Source organism: Neoarius graeffei, chromosome 1 (assembly GCF_027579695.1).
Source record: "Neoarius graeffei isolate fNeoGra1 chromosome 1, fNeoGra1.pri, whole genome shotgun sequence".
Taxonomy (NCBI): domain Eukaryota; kingdom Metazoa; phylum Chordata; class Actinopteri; order Siluriformes; family Ariidae; genus Neoarius; species Neoarius graeffei.
This window is the reverse complement of record NC_083569.1, coordinates 43,714,302-43,740,342: the sequence shown is the minus strand read 5'-3', so window position 1 is coordinate 43,740,342 and position 26,041 is coordinate 43,714,302. Positions and strand designations below refer to the sequence as shown.

Here is a 26,041-nt window from a genome sequence, read left to right as displayed (position 1 = left end):
GGGTCTTCCGGTTGATTAATTAACCGATAATAACTGTTGTAACTGAAATTCACGTTTGTAAAATAGTTTTTTTATTGGTAAATCTGAAAAGGTTTCGATAATTGTAGCCGCCGCTATTAGGGTACATCAGTTGCCCTCACTTTCATAAAATCTGATGCATTTTTGTTTGGGTGTTCCTTTTCACCAATAAAGACATCCTGTAAAATGTTTTGACCATATTTAAAAGTCTAATGGTGGCACCATGAGGTTCATTTTTTGCCAAAAAACGCTTATTTTATGTTTTCGCGTAAGGTTTGAATCACAATGTTGGGCTCCATTTATTGATTTCTTGTGAGCCAGAGATCATGTTAAGAACCTTTGCAAGGGATTGAGAAGCATTAATGTGATTCATAATACATTTGTATTGTTTAAAAGTAGTTGAACAATGATTCAGTGAACAGCTAAAACTCAAACTGTGCTTGATAATATATTTAGAATATTTACTAAAAATGTGTATCTAAGATATTTGGTATACTCTATAAGGTGCCATAATGTTTCATGAAAAGTGATTGAAATTGTCATAAAAGTCATAAAATAGCAGCTTTTTCCATAACTTTGAGCTCCTGGTGCCACCATTAAACTTTTGAATTTTGTCAAAATATTTCACCCAGTGTGGTTTCTTACCAAAAGGAACATAAAAACAGAAATGCATCATGATCGGAGGAACTTTTCATTTTTAGGGAGCAACTGATGCACCCTAGCCACTATTATAGAAATCATTCCATTGTGATTTTGTTCTACTCTGCAGTTTATTTGAGGTTCCACTGAAGCCCGCTATCACATCTTTAAACCTCCACTGTAATCGACTGTCAAAGATTGAAGGGTTGACAACAGCATGGCATCTGCGGCATCTGGACCTTTCATCAAATCACATTACACATATCGAGGGCCTTGGTGGCCTTTCTTCATTGCGTACTTTGAACCTGTCTTGCAACAGCATCACCAAGGTGGAAGGTAAAGTCCAAAGAGAGTCAGTGAGTCAGTGCCCTGTATATCTGTGAATGTCAGATACATTGAAACGTCATATTTAATGTCATGTCTCATGACCGGGTTTGTTTATTTATTTATTTTTTTTAGGTCTTAATGGACTTGTAAACCTTACAAGGCTTAACTTGGCTTATAATCAAATAAACGACCTCACTGGTAGGTTCACAGGTTCCATTGTATTTTATGACGTTTTATATGTTTGATGTCGTGTTGTTAGATGATACTGTGTCCTCGTAGGTCTCTTATATCTGCATGGGACCGAATACAAATTGAAACACCTCCAGCTTCATAGCAATCGACTGGACAGCATGAACCATGTGCTGCAGTGCATGGTGGGACTGCACAATCTGAGAGATGTCACTCTCCGTATGGATGGTGCTGATAATCCTGTGTGCCGTCTACCAGGTTCGCAAATGAACTTTTCTCCGACTATTCGTAAAAAGCGGGTCTCGCACCTATTCAGCAAACCTTACGTGAGTAATTGAAGACTTGCACAGTATTCCTAACCTCATCTTCTTACACTAATGGTCTTTAGTGTACTTAGATGGGAATCCCTCAGATTTCCATGCATTTAAACCATTTTCTAGCTGGCTAGTATGTTGGGAGAGATGAGTGACTCAACTGGCTCGTCCTCCCAGCGAAGATCAGCTGCATCATCTAAGATTGCACAAGGAGCAACTGAATAATGACGTATTAGTATGAATACACAGGTGGTTATAGGAAATCGCGCGCACTGATTGGCCGAGAAGTTCGGATTATTTCTCGGTAATCTCCCTAAGCGACTCGGCAAAATGGCCCAATCGCATCGTCACCGTAAGTGAGGAAGAATTACCAATGATGAAAGAAAACGCTGTTCCTAAAAGCATTAAAGATGTGACAAAGTTTGGTTTAAAACTATTCAAACGTAAGATGGAACTGTGATTTATTTTATCGATTTCAAAACAAAGTATTTTATGCGACTTGGCATGGATAAGTGAGACAAGTCTGTGCGCCATTATTACATTTGCATGCCGCTTTCGATGTTTGAAATTATTTTTTTTAAATAATCACCTGTGTATTTATACTAAAACAGTTATTTACCTCAGGCTCGGTGAATAATAACCAAGACGAACTTACTATTAATTGTTAAATAATTGTTAAATAAAAGTTGGCCATTAATTGTCAGATAATGCACCAGTGCTACGTCATTTGAAACATACTCGGTAAAAAGCTTGAGTGAATTTTTAGATTTTTTAAAAATTCAAAGCCATCTCCTGTTTTGTGAATCCTCATTGCTTTATACACCTGTATCTGTTTTTTATTTTTAACATGTACAATTTAAATCCAGTTTTCTTTGCTTAAAGCAGATACGCAGAGCCATGGCCTCACTTTCGTTTATAAATGCCTTGAGACCTCAAGAATGGCACAGGAATAGTTTTAAGCATTAACAATAAATCTAATATAGTCATTTTTATGAATAAAGTGATTTATATAGGTAGTGGTCTGAGTGAATGACCTTGACGTCCGTAACGTCACAGCAGGAAGTCTATCGGTCTCATTGCCATTTCCGCTATACTAAAACACAGAGCTGACTGCAACTCCGATCCTCCATTTTGAGCCAGTTTATCGCCATGCCACGTAGATGTGTTGCTGGCCGGTGCAGCAACACGACAGAAGGTGGATTTCCGTTGCATTCATGGCCCAAGAATGTTCAAACTGCAAAGATTTGGATGCATTTTGCGAGAAGTTCACGGGCACGTTGGGCGCCTACGAAGTGGTCTCTCCTCTGCTCTGCACATTTTACTGAAGACTCGTACAAGACCTCTGATCTGTTGAGGAGCGTTGGCTATAAGCCCGTACTGAAAGAGGGTGCAGTACCAACAATTAAAGGAAAAGAAAACTTTTTTTTTTTTTAAGTGAGTTCAGTTGCACCAGTCATCCTGGAGCGTGAGCCGAGGGTTGTTGCTAAAACATGGAGCGGGACGGGACATATCGCTGGGGCAGTGACCTTCCTGCGGTTGTTGCTAAAACCAGTGACGTCCCTTTCCGTCCCGGGTTTTAGTAATCGCCTGAGCCGTGCAGTAATGGCGGAGTACACAGTATGGAGAGAATGAGTGGAGCAGCCGTGTGATTTCTAAACTGGATATTGCTGCCATCTCGCCCTTACGTGGAAGAAGCGAATGAACAGAGACCTGAACGAACAGCTGAAAGTCAGATTGTTTCAAAAGAATCAGCCACAAGGTCGGCCTTCAAGAAGCGAGAACACAGACGGGTAAGCTCCGACTCTCATTTGGAAACAAAACAACACATTGTTTACCTGCATTTAGATTAATCCATGTAACTTGTATTGTGTGTTTAAGTTAGTGGTATAAGATTATTTAATTTGCTTCAGAATGTGATCGTCTCAGTTCATCTGATTATTTAATTCGCCTTTTACGTTTTATCAGTGAAAATTCATGCATGTACATTGCATAAGTTATAACACCCATCCTGTTTTAACCCTTTGATGCAAAACATATGCACACCCCTTCTAATGCACAACATGGGTCAAAAATGACCCGCATTCATTTTCCAGGTTATTTCATGCTGACTGAGTTTTTCTTTGCTCTATCTTTTGAAATCAATTTATTTTATTATTGAATATTCCAAGTATTCTTTAAATATCTTGTTTTTAATTACCACAAATCATTAATTTAATTTTTTCCTTCCTACTTTATGAACAAAAATACTTTTTATATTACTACACATGGGTCATCCAAGTGTGATTTAAAATTAAATGTCTTAATACTATAATAATAATTTGTTTCAAGTAATTACTTTAGCAGTGAATGGGGCCAGTTATTTATTTATTAACTATGTAGTTAGCTAAGCCAGCTACAATAAAACTAGATAACTAAAGTAGAATATGTCAACAGCTAGGTAGCTAATAGTAATTACTTGTAACTTTCTGACGAGTAATCTAGTCACTCTCAAGGGAACCTAAACATAATCAATTTTTTTTCTAAGGTAATGTTAGAACAATTGAAAAACATTACTTGCATGTATTAGATGGGCAAAGGGCGCTGTGCTGTGCTGAGCTGTGAAATGTCTGACACAAGCACAATTCACAGTTCCCACCAAACGCTGTAGTAAATGCATGCGGGTCGGTTCTGACCCATGTGTGTAAACTTGATGTAGAATTACAAAAGCTGTGCTTGAGAAAGGAAAAATAAAAATGATGATTTGTGCTAAACAAAAACAAGATATTTACTTCATATTTGGAAAAGTAAATGACAAAATGAATTGATTTCAAAAGTATATCATAGAAACACTCAGCCATACATGAAATAACCTGGAAAATGAATGCAGGTCGTTTTTGACCCATGTTGTGCATTAGAAGGGTAGTGATACAAAAAGGGTTTTTATTCAAAAAGTAAGAAAGGAAAAAATAAAATAAGGATGTATGATGATCAAAAACAAGTTAATTGAGGAATACCTTGAATACTGAATGATGGAATTAATTTCTTGCAAAGATATAGAAGATAAAAACTCAGCCAGGTCACTTTTGACCCATGTTTTGCATCAAAGGGTTAATGAGAGTCAAATCAGTCTTAGTTGAGCGAGTCAGTAACGCTATTTCTTACTTTCAGCATAAATTTTTATTTATATGACTTTGGTCTATAGCTATAAAAGGCCTCGGCCTTAAAACTGGTTCCCGCTGTGACGTCACGCACTCAGGGCTGGCTGGCTCAGCGGGGCAGCTCCAATGCCAACTCTGCTGTCGATTTTAAAGGAACAGTCCACCGTATTTCCATAATGAAATATGCTCTTATCTGAATTGAGACGAGCTGCTCCGTACCTCTCCGAGCTTTGTGCGACCTCCCAGTCAGTCAGACGCAGTCAGACGCGCTGTCACTCCTGTTAGCAATGTAGCTAGGCTCAGTATGGCCAATGGTATTTTTTGGGGCTGTAGTTAGATGCGACCAAACTCTTCCGCGTTTTTCCTGTTTACATAGGTTTATATGACCAGTGATATGAAACAAGTTCAGTTACACAAATTGAAACGTAGCGATTTTCTATGCTATGGAAAGTCCGCACTATAATGACAGGCGTACTAACACCTTCTGCGCGCTTCAGCAGCGCATTGATACGGAGCTCCGTGACAGCGCGTCTGACTGACTGGGAGATCGCGCAAAGCTCGGAGAGGTACGGATCAGCTCGTCTCAATTCAGATAAGAGCATATTTCATTATGGAAATACGGTGGACTGTTCCTTTAACTCTCAAAAATATATATTTTTATTCTTATTTATGCAGTATACAAGAGTCAAGGATGGAGATACTATCCACTCAGAAATGTATTTAAAAATAAAGGTTCTGCGTATCTGCTTTAAACAAACACATAGGTACATAATCATAATACCGTACATTTGTTTATTATTTATGGAAGCGGTCGCATACAGCATGTCAGGCCTTTTAAAATACTCTGGAAGATTTGGCTGTACTGTCATTGTGAAATATTCACACTGTGCTTTTGATTGCCTCATCTCATTCTTTATGCATTACAGACACATACAGTTCAAAATAAATAATCGTACAAACAGCGGCATAAGTGCTCATACACATGCACTCCGACTCAGTGTCCATAGTGCAACTTGCATGTTTTTTTTTTTTTAAATTTATCTTGTGTTACGCATGTTATCTCTTCCATAGGCTACAGGGATCTGGTGCTGCAGCCTTTGCAACAAATCTCTACTCTGGATGGAGAAAATAGGTTCGGAAAACCCACTCTGTCAGGGGATGAGAGCCCAATGGACGTCCCAGGCCTGGAAGACTTTCTGGAGTTTCTGATTTCAACAGACACTTGTGTTGCTGCCGAGCCGGTGAACATTTTTTTTTTCTTTTAAGTAAATCTCAGAGGATGTTCTTTAGCCTCGGTCACAACCAGCCGTACGTGCTCATATGGCCAGTCTACGTGCAACAACCGCAAGAAACGCACGGAGGGCGCGCGTGTGACGTGCTGATTTTCGAGCCGCAGACCGGCCGCAGAGGTTCTTTGTCATGTCAAACAAACTCCACGGGTGCTTACGTTTTTTTCAGGTTGCAAGACAAACTTATGGCCAACGTGCGTCTTTCTCCATGAACAAAAAAAACACAGCGATTTGGGAAACGCCAAAAATCGCACGGCCAAAAAATCGTACGTCCAGTTGTGACCTGGGCTTTTGGTACAGTGTTTCGGTTTGGGGTGTGGAGATACACCGGAATGATGCAGTGCTGCGTGAATGAAATCTGAAGTCGATGTAAGCAATATCACAAAAGAATTCCACTTTAAAAAAAAAAAAAAATACTACACACCTTTTGAAAGAGAAAATGTATATTTCTGTTTTAACCTCCTAGGGCCTAGCGGTCACACATGTGGACAGCACTTTTTAGAAATTCAGAACAAGAATCCACATATGTGGACATACTTTTTCTCAAAAAGTACATCTTATCAAAGATGATGCTTAGTTTTTATTCTAATCAGGTTCTAATTAGCCCAAATAGCAAAAAGAAATAAAAAATGCATGTAAAAAAAAACAGCTTGGGTCTTAGGAGGTTAATTCAACAAACTATGAAAAGCCAAGAATGCTCCATCTACAGCAGGCATCACCAAATGGCGGACCTCGGTCCGGATCCGGACCCAGTGATGGTTCTGTCCGGACCCGTGACCAATGGTAAATTCATGAGATCAAGTAATTTTCATGAAGCATTATTTTGGATGGTTGTGGCTATTGACAGCGGGCGCTGCTACTCCAGTTAATATGACAACAGCTTCACTCAGTTGAGCCAATAAAATCGTTAGTTTACCCAGCACGCCACAGCAACAAGCAGAGAGGAAGAGAGTTAAGTTCAGAGACAACATGGCTTGCTCCAAAAGGTGGCGGAAAGTAGACAAGAAAAATCGTTGTTTTAAAGATGAACGGACGGAGAAATATATGTTCATTCTTCCGGCGAGCAGTTCAAAACCAGTGTGCCTCATATGCTCTGAAAACGTGGCATTAATTAAAAGCGGCAACATGAAGCGCCACTACGAAACGAAGCACAGCTCTTTTGAGCAAAGTTATCCCCTGAAGTCCGAGCTGAGGGCCGCAAAATAACCCAACTGCAAGCACAGTATGACAGGTCTACCCGACTCATCACACATACACTTACAGCCCAGCAACGTGCGAACGAATGTTCCTTAAAAGTAGCGTGGATTCTGGGGCAACATAAACACATTGGAGTGTGTTCCCTGGTCTAATCAAAGGAGCACTGCACACCTTGACTATGTTTGGATCGACTTACAGCTGCGAGTCAGCTTTTTCCACTATGAACATTGTCAAAACCAAGTACCATTCTAGGCTCAACAATGAACACCTACATATCTGCATGAGAATGGCACTCCAACCAAGATTTAAATTACTGGCAGGTCAGCCACATGCCTGTTTTTCTCATTAAGAAGAGTAAAAGAAGAATTAAACGAGAAAAGTTCAAAGAAAAATGTTCTGTTTGCATTTCCCCCCCAAAAAGCCACTTGTTTTCTGAAGATGTGGACTTTTTTTTTCTTGAAAAGTAGGCCCTCATTTTTTTTAGGCTGGGACCTCCTTATTTTAAGAACAAAGAAGAGAAAATGTGAAGTCAATGCTCTGTTTGCACTTTTTAGTTAATGTTTTCTGTGTTGACTTTTTTACTTGAAGTGTAGGCCTTCAATTCTTCAGGTTGGGACCGCTTTAATTTAAGAGAAAAAGGCAAGGCAAGTTTATTTATATAGCACATTTCATACACAATGGCAGTTCAATGTGCTTTACAGAAGTAAAAACAAAAACAGTAAACAATAGAGAAATAAAATTACATGAAATAATTTTATTTTTATTCTAAAACAATTAATTAAAAGAAAATAAGAATTAAACAATAGTAAAAATAAAATAATAAAATTAAACCCAGTTAATTAAAAAAAACCCAGCAGAATAGAATAAAGAATAAAACAGGATAAAGTTAAAGTAAATTTAAAACATGCAGAGAAGTAAAGATTATAAAGAATGTAAAGAAGACAATATTAATTATTTAACAGAAAGCATCTGAAAACAGCTTGGTCTTTAACCTAGATTTGAAGCTGCCAACAGCAGGAGCATTTTTGCCCATGTTTACATTAGACCGTATCAGCGGATCATCAGATTAACGTTTTTAAAACGATTAGTGTGCACACAGCAACACCAATACACGATTCGCGTGCACACAGCAATACCAATACACGGATACGCTCGGCTCCGCAGGCATCCTGCGCTCCAAATCACTCCGCCCTGAACAGCGAGTGCCCTCTGGAGGGTGCGCACTCCGGCCCTGCGCCGCTCACAGAGCGCGCGAGTGTAGTGCACAAGCTGTGATTCGGGACTGAGCCGCTGTGTGTGTGATCCCAGCGCATATCACTTACCACTTGCAAGTGGAAGGATGGCAAGCCTAAAGACAATCATAACTACACAATGGGCAGTATTTGCATCAGTATTTGCAGTATTTTCATACTTTTATACTCTTTAATGAAAGGTGATACAAGGTGGAAGTCCGCGCCGTTTTTCAGCAGTCGCGTCACATAACCAACGCCAGCGAATCAGGAAGGTGGATGTCACAGTGACGTTGTCCAATAACGGCGTCAGCTAGAGCTCAGCACAGCGTATCCGCGTATTCTGAATGTTTACACAGCACCGGAGCTGACACGATCTGGATTGAATACATGGACCCTGGCGGATTCCCGTTTCCAGGCGTTTCCAGGCGGTTTAATGTAAACGGACAGTGCATCCGCGAAGAAAACGAGACACATACGGTCTAATGTAAACGTAGCCATAAATGTCCTCTGGCAGTTGGTTCCATAGCTGTACTGCATAGTAGCTAAAAGCTGCTTCACCACACTTTGTTTTAACAACTGGTTTTAATAGTAAATTTTTCTGTTTTGATCTGGTAGATCTGATTAGGTTAGGCCGCTGCAACATATCAGAGAGGTAATTGGGCCCTGTACCATTTAGAGATTTGTACACCAGCAGCAATGCTTTAAAGTCAATTCTGTAGCTTACTGGAAGCCAGTGAAGGGACCTTAGAATTGGAGTAATGTGCTCTGTTCTTTTTGTTCGTGTGAGAAAAAGGAGTTATTCCACTCTGTCTGCACTTTTTTATTTATTTTATTCTGAGGTTTCTGTTTTCTTTAATCTGAAATAAAGGCCTTGAATTTATTTTCCTGGGACTACTTTTATTTATGGTAAAAGAGAGAGATAGTTGTGCACTCAGTTTATTTCCTGCATTGGAAATGAACAATAAATATTGTTGAAACCATATGAAAATGTGGACATACAGTAGGGGAAGGCTATAAGACACAAGCTGGACTTCGGTTCGGACCTTCTACTTGGACAAAATTTAATAACTGGACCTCAGTGACTTTTAATTGAATACCCCTGATCTACAGGGTCCTCTTTAAAATATTCTATTAGTTTCTGTAACCAAATAACTAAAAAGCATACGATTCTGATAATTATGACATTAGTTTAACACTCTTGAATACTGTTACTAGGGCTGGGTTCAAAAGATCGATCCACGATCCGATATCGATTCACGTTCAAAAAATACGAGATCGATTCAAAAATGTGTGGATCGATCTCTTCCAGGTGGCTATAGGCACTATTTTCTCGACCGCGCAAGGACCCGGCAAACAAAACCGAAACTTAAGAATGCGAGATGGCTGAAGCTGCACAGCTAAAATCACCTCCTGGCCTGAAAGCTGATGTATGGCATTACTTTGGATTCAAACGTTACGAGGACAGAGACGAACTCGACAGAACAAAAGCAGTGTGCAAACTGTGCCACGTTTACACAATTGCTGTGGTTGCTGAGGTGCTTTTTTTTCTTTGTGGTCAGAAACCCTGCCATGGGTATGTTATTCAATCAAAAGAGGGCCACCGAATGTCATGGTTTTGATTTAGAATTCAAATAAAACCTGGATTTTTTTTCATTCCAAAATAAATCCTTTAAATCCTTGACTCTTCTCTCTCTGTGTGTCCCTCTTACACATACACAGATACATGTACAAACACATACGGGGCTGTTCCTCTCAATAGGGACAGTTTTTACTTTAAAGTGACAATCCAGCAATATCTAAGTAGATCGATATCGGATCGTGACCTTATGAATCGGAATCGAGTCGATCCAGGAAATCTGGATCGATTCCCAGCCCTAACTGTTACACGTTTAGTTTAAGTATACACTTGTGGTGAGAATAGCGTAATAAATACATTTTTTTTTCTTTTTCCAAAGATCCAGACAGATGCTCCTCTCCCCACGCCCCGGATTGACGAGGTTCTGACACAGTTTCGGCGTCACAATCAAGTTTTGAACGCACCTGCCGAAACCCCAGGAGATTCAGCCACAGGGAACCAGATAAATGAGCTTCGTATTAAAAACTTGGAGCAGCAGGTGTCTCAACTCTTCCAGAAGGTACAACGGCATCCTATAGAAGTGTTCATTTAAATTTTGTGAGCTTTTTATACCCCCGTTCCAAACTCCAAAGGGGGCGGGAGATTTATACTGGTTGACCTCTGTCTGTCCGAAACACCGTTTTTCTCGGCAACCAGAAATCATAGCCACTTGATATTTGGTACCGAGCTTCAGCTTGGGGTTCTATACCGTGTATACCGTTTTCAGGTCTGTCGCACATCAACTTCCTGTTTACTGACTTGAATGTATTAACGAAACATATAGGGTGGATTTATACAATTTTCGTAACATTTTTCTCAGCAACTGCTTGTTATTTGGTACCAATCTTCAGGTTGGGGTTCTGTACCGTGTATACCGTTTTCAGGTCTGTCGCATATCGACTTCCTGTTTACTGGCAATGTATTTACGGAACATATAGGGTGGATTTTGACGCTATTTCAAGAAGGTAAAATGCTGTTTCAAAATGACAGTTTACCAGGATGCTATTTGAAATCCCTGGGGAGAGACACTGCTCTTTACTTACTTGTTTCAGGGTTCATTATTTGTTGAAGTTAACATTCATAATAAGCGTCCTATTCCTTCGATTGCTTGCATTCTGATATAAGCGAGAGCGGGGGGGATACGTAAGTGAGCAGTAGCGCACAGTTGATCTTGTTAATTTTGTACTGTTTGTCTGCTTGTCCTAGCCTGCAGTGGCTGATGGCGCTAGTGCGAGCGCTGCTTTGCAGTCTGTGGTACAGAAGGCAAAAAGGGACACGGATCTCACATCCGAGAGCGAATATGACAGTGCGAAAGAGAATCTGCGACACTCCAGAGTCCGCCGACCCAAAATCACAACAGCGAAGAAGCTGGTGAAAGGCAAACACTCTGACAGGTAACCATCATTTACAGTGTAGCTTGCTACAGTGTTGGTTTGATTAAGGCCATTATTAAAAAATGTTCTGTTTCCGGTCCACCGGCCGGGTGAGTGCCGTTTGTGCGGTTGAAATTTTTTTTTTTAACGCTGGTTTTTCGACATTTTTTTTGGGTTCGTAAATCTAAAATCGAACTCGACATTTCCGCATTCCCAGGGCTTTCCACTAAGGCTCATACTAGCCAGCCATGACAAATAAGTAGCCGGGGGGGGGAGTAAGCACAAAATAAACTCCTGTGCACGCAGTTCCCAGGATTAAGTGTATTTTCCACAGACCATTTATTTATTCACTTTACTCAAATACAAAGTAAAATGGCAGTAAATCTTCTTTCTTTTCTTGCGTATTGCATCATGAGGCGTTCCTGGCTTGTAAATCTCTTATTTTCGGTGCATGACACATTCACGCAGCTGAGCATGCTATGAATTAACAACGACAACGGTCTGCAGTGGGGCTACACAATTACACACTCAGCGAACATTTCTCCATTTGTGTATGCAAATACACTCCAACCACTCAGTTTGGGTTCATTTACAACCAACGGTGTCTTTTGATGCCAGCACGTAATTGAACGAGAGAAGACTGGTTTACCGGAGACAAAATAAGCGTCATCTCTGCTTCTGTTCCCTCCGACACACTACTGCCTCCGCCGAGTGCGCGCGCACTCTGAACTGAATCAGCTCTGCGCATGCGCCCTGCGGCACAAAAAAATGGCAGCCACCATGAAGGAAGGAGATCCGGAGTTTTCAAACATTTGCTTAAGTGTGAAATCGCAAAATGGTATTCTAGCAAACAACAAAATAGTAAAGATTCAGAAAAACAAATCATTCAGTGATCATTTTAATAGCGTAATTTCATCCGAACTCGGCCTAACGCTCGATTTAGAACGACAAAAAGTCCGTGTGTCGGACATTTTAAGTACCTTTTGTAAAAGTTTTGCAAATGTTGCAGTCAGCATTTAAAATGCTAACTTAAAGTTTTTGTACAAGTTTCAGTTGATTAAACTGTCATATTTTATTAAATGTGTCTGCTTTTGTAATAAAGTACTGAAAGAAAAAGCAAACAGCATTGCGATTTCTTATCCATCCAAATAGTAAAAAAAAAAATCCCTCCCTCCCGACTGAAAATTTTTTTGCTCACCCGGTGAACAGGAAACGGATTTTTTTTTAAGGATGGCCTAAAGTTATTTCTGAAATTTTGGGAAAAGAAAAACCAAACTGTTGTGCACGTTCAAAACTACTGCTTTGTGAACATTCTGAAAAGGACACAAGATGATGGCAGTTAGCTCACCACACACAGACATGCACATTGAACATGTGCTTGCTGTGGTGTAATTCATAATAAAAATATGTCCAGAAACGAGTTTGAACAGTTTTCATGTGTGTGCGCATTTCCAGTTTAGGATCTTACTCGTTCGACTATTATCAGTATTATCAGTGGACCTCATTTATCAAGCTGGATATGAAATTTTTTTTTTTATTCAGGAAATAAAGTTCATATCCTACTCATGGTCCTGAGTGGATGTACATTTACTCATAAGAAGACAAACTAACTTAAACCTCGACTTGATTGACTTCAAATCATACACTCTATGGCCAAAAGTATGTGGACACCTGCCCAGCACACCCTACGCGGTTCTTCTCGAAACAATTGCATATAATGCGTTTTTGTGCTGTAGGATTACAATTTCCCTTCACTGGAACTAACACTACGTTCAGACTGCAACCTGAAACGACCCATATCCGATTTGTTGTGAAATCCGATTTTTTTGTTAGGCCGTTCACATTACCAATTATATGAGACTTGTATGCGATCTCCAATATGAACGGAAAACGACCCAAAAGTGTCCCGCATGCGCAAATTGACACGTAATAAGCACATCTACGTAATACGTAAACAAAAAAAGCGCACTCTTCAAGTTTGCAAGTAAAGCATGGAGATGAGGCGAGACCTGGCGATATGGTTTTTGTGGCGGCGGCGGAACTCACACAATAATCTGGTATTGTGGAGGCGATTGAGATTGTTGTTGTTTTCCACCAAAGAGGCGGGATTAGCCAACGCAGAATAGTGACGTTTGTCTCTTGTTGATGACGTGTAGGTCGCATGAATGCGACCTGTCCGGTTAGACTGCAGTCGCATGTGAAAATAATGGATATGCATCGGAATTAGGACCACATATCCAAGCGGCCTGGGTCGCATGTGAAAAAAATCGGATCTGTGTTGTTCAGATTGTCAATAACAAATCGGATACAGGTCGCATATGGGCAAAAAAATCGGATATGGGTCGTTTCAGGGTGCAGTCTGAACATAGTCTAAGGGGCCCAAACATGTTCCAGTGTAGGGGTGTTCACACGGCAACTTTTACTCCAGTGTAGCACCGGGGCTGCCCTGGTAGAGTGTTCACACGATACAAAGTTATACTGGTGTAGCCCCTGAAAGCTGCTTAAACCGGTGCAAATCTAACCCTGCTTGGGAGGTGGTTTAAGAAATTTACTCCGGAGTAAATGCTAGTTTGCGGGGCAGCACCGATTATAAAATGCAGGGATGAGAGTGGGTGGTCACCAAAAAAGCAGAAAACAAGATGGTGCCTGAAGCCGGGGGTCTGGGAGGGATACTCCCCCAGGAAAATTTTGAAAAATAAGGCCTTACAAACCACTTTTCCTGCAATCTGAGCTGTAGTAGATAAAAAATCTGTTGTCTTTTTTTATATATTGACATGAAAATATGTTTCAAATCAATAGGAGTATTGTTTGAATTCAAAATAAAATCGCATTCTACATTCAAGGGTATGGTTATAATTCATGATCAACAAAAACGACAAACTAAATTCACATTAAACGTAAGTTTTATTAATTATCAAAATGTTCATATATTAAATACAATTTCTTAGGGAGAAAAGGTCAGTCACCCTATGTCCTCATTAGTTGCATATGATTTCAAAGTCTTTTGAAATATTTAAGTTTTCAAAACTGTCAGCATTAATTCAGATTTACTGACTATCATATACATGTTCAATGTAGTAAACGAATGCTAAGTTTATGGGATAATGTCTATGTACACTTTAGACAATTATTTATAGTTCACAGTCACTTCTCATTTTCATTTGATCATTTCGACTTCTTCAGCTTTTTGGCCAAAGACAAGAGCTTGTCAGTCCTCTCTCTGTTTTTTATACCAGCACCGATTTCACGTACCTTCGCTTCATCTCGCTTGTCAATTGTATTCGGCATTTTGAGTAAAAAAGCCAATACGAAAGAGAAACGTATTTTTGAAGCGCAGCGACGATGAACATGTGCAAGTTTCGATAAAATGGAACAGATGCGGGTACTTTTGTAAGAACTGTTATGATTGGCTTTTGTTCTCTCCCACACTCTTGTAATAACTGTTATGATTGGCTATCATGCTCTCGCCAGCGATGTTTTGGCCAATTACATTGTAGATAACACGTATTCTACCGCGAGACTAAAGATGGCGAAAATGTAAACATGTAACATCGTCGTACACTTGAGTATCATGAAGGAACATACCCCAACCCCCCTCAATGGAAAAAAAAATCTCAACGGATTTGGCATAATATCGATTTTTGCTCAGAAAAAGCGGAAAACTCTCTTGGGGCGTCGTGGCTCAGGTGGATAAGGTGCCATACCATAAATCCGGGGACCCGGGTTCGATTCCGACCCGAGGTCATTTCCCGATCCCTCCCTGTCTCTCTCCCACTCATTTCCTGTCTCTACACTGTCCTATCCAATAAAGGTGAAAAAAGCCCAAAAAAAAATCTTAAAAAAAAAAAAAAGTGTTTAGAAAAAGGCGAAAACTCTCATCCCTGAAAATGGGACGTCTGAACGCTACAGGGGTAGACTCGCTACGCGTGAGGAGAGTTGATTACATACGGGCATTGCATAATTTGCATCCTGGTATTTTGCGCTTCCAAAATGGCGAATATCAACAACAACAGAACTGCGTGTCTTCATCCACGTTGTTTTCCCGGCGCTTGGTGATGCCATGACAACCGGGAAAAGGAAGTACATTTTCATGCATGCGCATATTTCATTTCCGCATTATTACTATCGTATAGCACGGTCGCAAAAACTGCCGTGTGAACGCAAGTGGGGCTGCACCGGTGCTAACACGCTTCTCTCTAGGAAGCAGGTTTGTGATGTGTGAACGCTCTACAAAATTTACACTGGTGTAAGAGATATATCGCAACAAAATACATCGGTGCAGCATCAATGCAAATATGTGCCGTGTGAACACCCCTTATGACAAAGCGAGCTCCATGAAATCATGGTTTGCCAAAGTTGGTGTGGAAAAACTTGGGTGGCCTGCACAGAAGCCTGACCTCAAACCTGTTACGAGTGCCTGACCTTACTTGAATGCTGTTGTGGTTGAATGGGAAAATCCCTACAACCACATTCTAAAGTCTAGTGGAAAGCCTTTCCAAAAGAGTGGAAGTTGTTCTAAGAGCAAAAATCTGGAAAGGGATTTTCAAAAAGCACATATGGTCAGGTGTCAACAAATGTTTGGCCATATAGTGTCTAATTTACATGGATTACTGCAAATTAACCCTTTCTACTCCAGGGGGTGCTGTGTATCGTGTCTGACCCTTCGCTTTGGCTCCAACTTCCGAATAATTTCTCTGTGCTTTAATGTATATGTGACAAATAAAGGCTTCTCTTTCTTTATCTACAGCCCCAATTCCAAAAAAGTTGGGACAAAGTACAAATTGTAAATAAAAATGGAATCCAATAATTTACAAATCTCAAAAACTGATATTGTATTCACAATAGAACATAGACAACATATCAAATGTCGAAAGTGAGACATTTTGAAATTTCATGCCAAATATTGGCTCATTTGAAATTTCATGACAGCGACACATCTCAAAAAAGTTGGGACAGGGGCAATAAGAGGCTGGAAAAGTTAAAGGTACAAAAAAGGAACAGCTGGAGGACCAAATTGCAACTCATTAGGTCAATTGGCAATAGGTCATTAACATGACTGGGTATAAAAAGAGCATCTTGGAGTGGCAGCGGCTCTCAGAAGTAAAGATGGGAAGAGGATCACCAATCCCCCTAATTCTGCACCGACAAATAGTGGAGCAATATCAGAAAGGAGTTCGACAGTGTAAAATTGCAAAGAGTTTGAACATATCATCATCTACAGTGCATAATATCATCAAAAGATTCAGAGAATCTGGAAGAATCTCTGTGCGTAAGGGTCAAGGCCGGAAAACCATACTGGGTGCCCGTGATCTTCGGGCCCTTAGACGGCACTGCATCACATACAGGCATGCTTCTGTATTGGAAATCACAAAATGGGCTCAGGAATATTTCCAGAGAACATTATCTGTGAACACAATTCACCGTGCCATCCACCATTGCCAGCTAAAACTCTATAGTTCAAAGAAGAAGCCGTATCTAAACATGATCCAGAAGCGCAGATGTCTTCTCTGGGCCAAGGCTCATTTAAAATGGACTGTGGCAAAGTGGAAAACTCTTCTGTGGTCAGACGAATCAAAATTTGAAGTTCTTTATGGAAATCAGGGACGCCGTGTCATTCGGACTAAAGAGGAGAAGGACGACCCAAGTTGTTATCAGCGCTCAGTTCAGAAGCCTGCATCTCTGATGGTATGGGGTTGCATTAGTGCGTGTGGCATGGGCAGCTTACACATCTGGAAAGACACCATCAATGCTGAAAGGTATATCCAGGTTCTAGAGCAACATATGCTCCCATCCAGACGACGTCTCTTTCAGGGAAGACCTTGCATTTTCCAACATGACAATGCCAAACCACATACTGCATCAATTACAGCATCATGGCTGTGTAGAAGAAGGGTCCGGGTACTGAACTGGCCAGCCTGCAGTCCAGATCTTTCACCCATAGAAAACATTTGGCACATCATAAAACGGAAGATACGACAAAAAAGACCTAAGACAGTTGAGCAACTAGAATCCTACATTAGACAAGAATGGGTTAACATTCCTATCCCTAAACTTGAGCAACTTGTCTCCTCAGTCCCCAGACGTTTACAGACTGTTGTAAAGAGAAAAGGGGATGTCTCACAGTGGTAAACATGGCCTTGTCCCAACTTTTTTGAGATGTGTTGTTGTCATGAAATTTAAAATCACCTAATTTTTCTCTTTAAATGATACATTTTCTCAGTTTAAACATTTGATATGTCATCTATGTTCTATTCTGATTAAAATATGGAATTTTGAAACTTCCACATCATTGCATTCCGTTTTTATTTACAATTTGCACTTTGTCCCAACTTTTTTGGAATCGGGGTTGTATAACGACAACAGTGCCTGAGTGATAGAAATATTATCATGGTTCTTGCGCGGCTGATAAAGAACTTTTGTCTAAAATGTCCTCTTTCTTTTCAAATTTTGTGCAATACCACTCTTTACCCTGTTTATAAACCGACCCCTGCCTTCATGGCATGTAGGAGACACTCTTATCCAGAGCGATGTACAACGTACCCAGAGCAGCCTCTGGGGTTCGAGGCCTTCCTCAAGGGCACTTCGGCCATTCCTGCTGGTGCAGGGACTCAAACTGGCGACCCTTTGGTCCCAAAGCTGCTTCTCTAACCATTAGGCCATGGCTTCACCCAGATGGCATTTGTGCATTTGGGTGGTGAACTGTTCTCAGCACACTAGCAACAGTGCTATGGCATTTTAGTGGGTGTTGAGCTGATATTTTCAGTATGTTAGCTGCATAAAGCTTATAAAGCACGGTTATCGAGCTAAAATTTCTAAAGGTCCAGTTACATTACATTCCTTGCTTAGGAAGGATCAGAGTATCAGCCAGAATGCTCAACTGTTAGTGATTAGTTTATGGTTATAAATAAGACAATGTGACTTTTGTTCTTGGCCACTTTTGACTAGCGCTATTGATTGTGAACAGATGAGACATCGGTTTTGAATCTGACGCAAAGAAAATAAATGGACACTTCTTTGTCCAATCATCTTTAAATATTTAGTTTTACCGTTAATTTTTCTTTAACCAAGCTGTGTCTTACATTTGCTAATCAAACTAGAGAGGGCAAATAAAAAGAAAATCTGTCAAATATCCCGAAGTCACAACAGTGAAATCTGCTCGAGAAGCCACAATAGTTCATGTTCAGAAATCTAGTTACTGAACGATGACCTGGGTATTTATTTATTTCAATATTTTTATACTGAATAGGTTCATTAGTTTATTACTGAAAAAAATTCTTTGCTGGGTCCTGAATTTCTCTGGAGTTTTCAGGCTGAGCTCCTCTCCTCGTGTTCTTTAACCACTCATTTCCTTGTTGTTCTTGAAGCATTTGCTTCTATTTGTTAACATTTTTCTTGATAGTGGGGAGACGGTAATGCCTTTTATGTACAGGTAGTCGCCGACTTACGACCTATGCGACTTGCGACCGATCGACTTTACGACCGTCTGGTTATGACTGGCAAGTGTTTCCTAGCTGAGCATACGACAGTTTCCGCCTCAGCTCCCGGCAGCGCCTCTCGCCGCGTACGACAGTTTCCGCCCCAGCTCCAGGCACATGCGCAGTCTCTCTCGCACTCCCTCGCGCACTCCGTCATACAGTTTCCGCCCCAGCTCCTGGTTTATGAAACGAGCAAATGCTCCCGCCAGCCTGAGAGCTGCAACAGCTGATGACGTAGACGACCCACAGCCAAGCACCAGTGATGCCAGCGGTCACTAAATTTTGTATTTTGCTATGTTTTACATTTGTATTTTGGTATGTTTCAAACTAAAATGTTTTCTATTTTTCACACCTGTATTTCGTATCTTTTGTTTTGTACATATTAAACGAATTGTACTGTACGCAGTGTAGTATGCAGTGTTTGACTTAAACCAAATAATGAGCCAAGGTAATGAAATAAGAAAATGTTGATAAAATAAGACTTTAAGATGATTACAGTATCATTACACATCACAATATACTTACGTTCATTTAACATAGGCCGACTTACGACCAGATCGGTTTACGACCGCTCATTTGTAACCAAACGCAGTCGTAAGTCGACGACTGCCTGTATTTCTCTGTTTGAAGAAGCAAACACAGCGCAAAATTTAACCATATTGAAGACAGATTGAGCCTTGCTTACGTGAAAGACGGTGTCTGTCTGACCCCAGCTGTAATTATCACGTGATGCGTGACGTCATGTACACAGGGTCGATAAACAGTACATGTACCAGACTACAACAGCGGGGGTATATAAAATAACTTGCAAAGCAGTAAATGAAACCGAGACTAAGAAAACAGCTAAGACATAATGGCGGATACGTAGTGAGGGACGCTTTTAGGAACTGAAATAATAAAAGATCAAAAAGCCTCATTTTTGTGGTGCTAGCTCATTCCAAGTTGCCCGGTCGGGCATTTCAGAGACATGTCACTTCCTGTTTCCTGAGTTGTTCGCGCCGAGTCCTTTTTCCCGCGAGTGCCGGCGTTAATTACTAATCCTTTTTAAACTTTTTTTCTATAAATAAATTTCCAGTATCGTCTTCATTTTTATTATACTGTCGCTTTCATTTTTGTACTTTTCACTTTCGCTTTCCTTTTTCCGTTTTTTTTTTCCGGTTTTTTCTCTTTCTTTTTTCGGAAGAACGCCGAGACCGGAAGCTTTCTTTTTCTCTCCTCCTGTGTAAAGTCCACAAGCGGAGGCCATCTGATCTGCTTTAATTAATATCAACAGATCTTCATTTAAGGTACGTGAATCTTTTCATCATGGCACACCTTCAGCCTGTTCAGTGTGCTGAGTGCAGGATGTTTAGTCATTCTTCCTCCGTCACTAGCGATAGCTCTATTAGCTTTACTTGTGATAAGTGCAGATTAGTTAGCTCTCTGACGGAGAAGATTTCAGTGCTAGAAGCGCGTGTCCAGGCTTTAGAGCAGGTTAGTGAGAGTGAGAACAGTGTAGTTTCTCTTAGGGAAAGTCTGGACGCCCTAGGTGGAGTTAGCAATCCCCCAACTCCGGCATTAGAGCCCTTACAGCGGGGCGAATGGGTGACGGCTTGGCGGCATAAGCGTAGAGCCAAAGCTACTGCTGAGGCTCGCCCACGGGAGCACCACTCCTCTCCGCGTCACGTGTCGAACAGGTTTGCTGTCCTTAGTGATGCACCCACTGAGAAACCTGAAAGAGCTCGGGTTATAGGGGACTCTATCATACGGCACGTGAAATTAGCTCAGCCTTTAGGGGCACCAGCAGCTTTAGTCAGGTGTATACCGGGAGCCAGGGCGCCGGACATAGCAGGTAATCTTAGGGTCCTAGGCAAGCACAGGTTCTCAAAGATAGTTATCCACGCAGGAGCTAATGATATACGCCTTCGTCAGTCTGAGGTTACTAAGAGTAACTTTGTAGAGGTGTTTAAATTAGCGAAGGCGATGTCCGATGCTGTAGTATGCTCTGGCCCCATCCCAATGCGGCGTGGCGATGCAGCTTACAGCAGGTTATGGTCGCTGAACTGCTGGCTGTCCAGGTGGTGCTCTGAAAACAGTGTGGGCTTTATAGATAATTGGGCTAATTTTGAGGGCACTGCTGGCCTGTTAGGGCGGGACGGTATCCATCCCACTCGGGAAGGTGCTGCTCTCATTTCCTGCAGCATAGGTCATAGTCTCAGAACAGGCCTAGTTAATTTCTGACAATCCAGAGCCAAGGCCAGGGAGCAGACGAACAGGCTAAACCGACTGTCTGCTAGCTGCACAGAGTCGTCACTCAGGGCCCACTACATCGAGACTGTGTCTGTTCCCCGAGCTCAACAAAAAGGTAGAAATTTTCAGAGAGTTTGTTCCAGTAACCTAATCAATATAAAATTAGATCAGACTGACTGTACAGCTGCTGCCAGCACCTTTGATCTAAAGGTGGGGCTATTAAATATTAGATCTCTTACATCTAAAGCACTAATGGTTAATGAACTCATTACTGATCAGGAGTTTAATGTAATTTGTTTAACAGAAACATGGATTAAGCCAAATGAATATATAGCATTAAATGAAGCGAGTCCTCCTGGATACAGTTATATACACCAGCCTCGTCTAACTGGCAGAGGAGGAGGCGTCGCGGTTATTTATAACGATTATCTAGGTGTAACACACAAACCTGGTTATAAATTTAATACATTTGAAGTTCTTCATACTCATATAATGTATGTAGCCTCGAAAAATAAGTCTACCCAGTTAATTCCATTGCTTATTATTTACAGGCCCCCGGGGCCATATTCTGAGTTTCTTTCTGAATTTGCAGATTTTATCTCAGATTTGGTTATTTCCTTAGACAAAGCTTTAGTTGTCGGAGATTTTAATATTCACTTTGATAACCCAGAAGACCCTTTAAAAACAGCGTTTGTGTCCATCTTAGATTCAGTCGGGATTAAGCAGAATGTCATAGGACCGACCCATAATGGTGGTCACACCCTTGATCTAATACTAACATTCAGATTAAACGTAGACAATATAGTCATACTTCCACAGTCTGAAGTTATCTCAGATCATTGTCTCATCTCATTCAAAATATGTCTGAGTAATAATATATGCACCTCACCACGCTACTGTATTAAACGTACTTTCACGTCAACTACTGCACAGAGCTTTATAAATGATCTCCCAGAGCTGTCAACTTTGATTGGGTCACTGTCAGCCCCTGCAGAACTCGATCAGGCAACTGAATGCTTAGAGTCAACATTCCGCCATACTTTAGATAATGTAGCTCCTCTAAAAAGGAAAATGGTCAGAGACAAAAAATTAGCACCCTGGTATAATGATGACACTCGCACTTTAAAACAGACCACTCGAAAATTGGAACGTAAATGGCGTCAAACAAAATTGGTAGTGTTCAAATTAGCTTGGAAGGAAAGCTTCCTGAAGTATAGAAAAGCTCTTAGTGCTGCGAGATCAACATATTTCTCCTCCCTAATAGAAGATAACAAAAATAATCCTAGATTCCTATTTAATACTGTAGCAAAATTAACCAGGAATAAGTCCACTATCAACACATGCACACCTGCAGTATGTAGTAGCAACGACTTCATGAATTTTTTTAATGACAAAATTGAGAATATCCGACAAAAAATTCAAACTACTAATTTAAGGTTAGACAATGAAAGTGACCTTGTAGTTAACAATATAACTGTATCAGATCATCAGTTAGAATGTTTTACTCCCCTAAAAGAAACTGAATTACTTTCATTAATCTCTACATCAAAAGCCTCAACTTGCGTACTAGATCCCTTACCGACACATCTATTCAAACAGATAATGCCTGGAGTAATTGAACCGCTTCTAAAAATAATAAATTCTTCTCTTATGATTGGCTATGTACCCAAATCCTTTAAACTAGCAGTTATCAAACCCCTGATTAAAAAACCTGACCTTGATCCTTGTCAGCTGTCCAATTATCGGCCAATATCAAACCTCCCCTTTATCTCCAAGATCCTTGAAAAAGCTGTGGCACAGCAGTTATGCTCATATTTACATAGGAATAACATCCATGAAATGTATCAGTCAGGATTTAGACCTCATCATAGCACAGAGACAGCACTGGTTAAAGTAGTAAACGACCTACTGTTGGCGTCTGATCAGGGCTGCGTCTCGCTACTTGTGTTGCTTGACCTTAGTGCAGCATTTGATACCATTGATCATTCCATTCTTCTGGATAGACTAGAAAATGTTGTGGGAGTTAAGGGAATGGCCCTCTCCTGGCTCAGGTCTTATCTAACTGATCGTTATCAGTATGTTGATATAAATGGTGATATTTCTAGACGTACCGAGGTAAAGTTTGGTGTTCCACAAGGTTCTGTCTTGGGTCCACTGCTTTTTTCTCTATATATGTTACCTCTGGGCGATATTATTCATAAACATTGTATTAGTTTCCACTGTTATGCTGATGACACACAGTTGTATGTCTCTGCAAAACCTGATGAGAGACACCAGCTTAATAGAATTGAGGAATGTGTTAAGGACATTAGACACTGGATGCTTATAAATTTCCTTCTGCTTAACTCTGACAAGACTGAAGTACTTGTGCTAGGACCACACACAGCTAGAAGTAAGTTTTCTGATTACACAGTAACTCTGGATGGCCTTTCTGTTTCTTCACGTGCAGCAGTAAAAGACCTCGGAGTGATTATTGACCCCAGTCTTTCATTCGAAACTCACATTGATAACATCACCCGGATAGCTTTCTTTCATCTCAGAAATATTGCAAAGATAAGAAATTTAATGTCATTGCATGATGCAGAAAAACTAGTCCATGCTTTCGTTACCTCCAGGTTGGATTATTGTAATGCCTTACTGTCTGGATGTTCAAATAAGTGCATAAACAAGCTCCAGTTAGTTCAAAATGCCGCAGCAAGAGTCCTTACTAGAACTAGAAAATATGACCACATCACGCCTGTCTTATCCACACTGCATTGGCTCCCAATCAAATTTCGTATTGATTATAAAATACTACTATTGACCTTTAAAGCACTAAATGGTCTCGCACCACAGTACCTGAGTGAACTTCTGCTCCTCTATGGCCCGCCATGCCTACTTAGATCAAAAGGTGCAGGCTATCTGCTGGTACCTCGTATAGTGAAGGCTACATCAGGGGGCAGAGCCTTTTCTTACAAAGCCCCACTGTTATGGAACAGCCTTCCAAGTAATGTTCGGGAATCAGACACAGTCTCAGCATTTAAGTCTAGGCTGAAAACATATCTGTTTCGTCAAGCCTTTTATTAATGGTGTTTATGAGGTAAAGGAGTAGATCTGGAGGGTCCTCAGACATAGAGTGTTTTGGTAAACTGGGATGTATGGATGCTGTCAGTCCCCACTCGCTTGCTCACTCGAGTTTGTTGACGGTGTAGTGGCTGCTGCTTTATGTCCCGGGGCTCCCTCATGCCTGTGTTACCTTCTGGCTCTCTCCTTTTAGTTATGCTGTCATAGTCAGTTGCCGGAGTCCCTGCTTGTACTCGGTGCAATATGTATACTGTTCCTACTTATTCAGGTGACATTGGGCATACCTAACCACCTGTGTTTTCTTTCCCTCCCCCCTACCCCAAATCTGTCCCTCTGAGTTACATGGAGTCAACAGGAAATCTTTTGGTGGAGACGGTGGGGACCTCGACTGGCTATCGTAGCCTGCAGGGAATCGGCCGTCAGACATTCTGTCGCATGTCCCAGACCCGGTGAAATGTAATTGAATTGTCTTGGCCAGGCCTAAGGGTCCCATCTGCATCTCATCATTGCTGAGGAGTGTGCTCCCATCACCCAATCAAGCATCCAGCCAGAGCAGGTCATGATATATTTTTTTTACCATATTAACATGCCATTGTGTGTCATGCCTGATGTAAAGACTCTCGTCTCTGCGAGCCTACCACACAGATTTAATACTTGTCATTTTTAGGGCATACCTAACAACATGTTTTCTCCCCCCCCCCCCCCCCCCCCCCCCCCCCCCCCATCTGTCCCTCTGAGTTACATGTTGATCCTGGGATTGAGATGCTGGCCTCTTCTGCCCCTCGGACCTGCTTGATCCATCCTGGTGCCCTGTGTCTGGTCGGAGTTTTATCGCCCCACTCCTGTGAAGGACGGCCCCATGAGGACAGTTGAGGGTTATACCTGTTAAAACTGTTAAGATTATAGTCAGGCTGTCTGTTGTTGCCCAAATGAGGATGGGTTCCCTTTTGAGTCTGGTTCCTCTCGAGGTTTCTTCCTCATGTCGTCTGAGGGAGTTTTTCCTTGCCACCGTCGCCACAGGCTTGCTCATTGGGGATAGATTAGGGATAAAATTAGCTCATGTTTTAAGTCGTTCAAATTCTGTAAAGCTGCTTTGCGACAATGTTTATTGTTAAAAGCGCTGTACAAATAAACTTGATTTGATTTGATTTGATATCCCACTTGCCCGAATGCATGTTTCGCTTGCCCCGGGCAATCAGGCAGTCGTTAATGTCGAGCCCTGTGTCTTAGATGCAGTGTGTCCATGTGAATTAACTCTGGTTCTGTTGAGTAGTTTATTTCATATACAAATCATAAGAAACTGGCTTCTTTGCACAGAGACATGAAGGCTTTGATTTCAGTCATTAATCAAGTTAAGTAATTAACATAACTCCTCCCATTTTAAGATTCGCCCAAAAACATGAGCGATTACGCTGCCAACATGCTTGTTTGGCTTCATTGACGCAAACATAGTGACACTTGCACTCTTTTTGCATTTTAATAATGATTTATTGGGGCTGTGAAAATGCATTTCTCCTTAACCTCAGCGTCATTGTTCAAATCTAATTCCTCACATAAACTACATCTGGAATTAGACAAAGTGGTCATTGTTAAGTTTAGTTAGGTTTGCACAGTCTTTTATAATTGCGTATGAGCGAGAGTGCTGTTGTACTGAATATTAGCATGCCTGTGATTTGGCCGTAATCACGAAGCCACAGGTATCACAGCCTGCTGATATTCAGTACAACAGCGTGATTGTGTGTGCAATATTGTTTTTATACATTAAAGTGACTGCCATTTCGGACACAATATGGCATCCGCCTCATTAGTTATTCAGAACTTTAGCTGGTGGTCTACCAAAGCTCAGTTAACAAAGCGTTTGTATGGAGAAGGTGCGTTGCTCGCATGAAAAATGCCTTACGCTTGCGTTGTTCGAATCGATCAAACCGTGAAACTGATCAAAGT

The 26,041-nt window shown here is 41.0% G+C and overlaps 1 protein-coding gene across 3 annotated transcripts in view; it reads left to right on the top strand.

Annotated features, from left to right (window-relative positions):
- lrrcc1 (leucine rich repeat and coiled-coil centrosomal protein 1) overlaps nucleotides 1–26,041 on the top strand; it is an 89,967-nt gene that overhangs the window by 22,971 nt on the left and 40,955 nt on the right. For all 3 annotated transcript variants that reach the window (XM_060932244.1, XM_060932234.1, XM_060932251.1), the window contains 6 exons: nucleotides 788–993; nucleotides 1,117–1,182; nucleotides 1,264–1,431; nucleotides 5,696–5,865; nucleotides 10,298–10,477; nucleotides 11,164–11,351. In XM_060932244.1, the coding sequence (XP_060788227.1) occupies nucleotides 788–993; nucleotides 1,117–1,182; nucleotides 1,264–1,431; nucleotides 5,696–5,865; nucleotides 10,298–10,477; nucleotides 11,164–11,351 (978 nt within the window). The remainder of the gene's footprint in view (nucleotides 1–787; nucleotides 994–1,116; nucleotides 1,183–1,263; nucleotides 1,432–5,695; nucleotides 5,866–10,297; nucleotides 10,478–11,163; nucleotides 11,352–26,041) is intronic.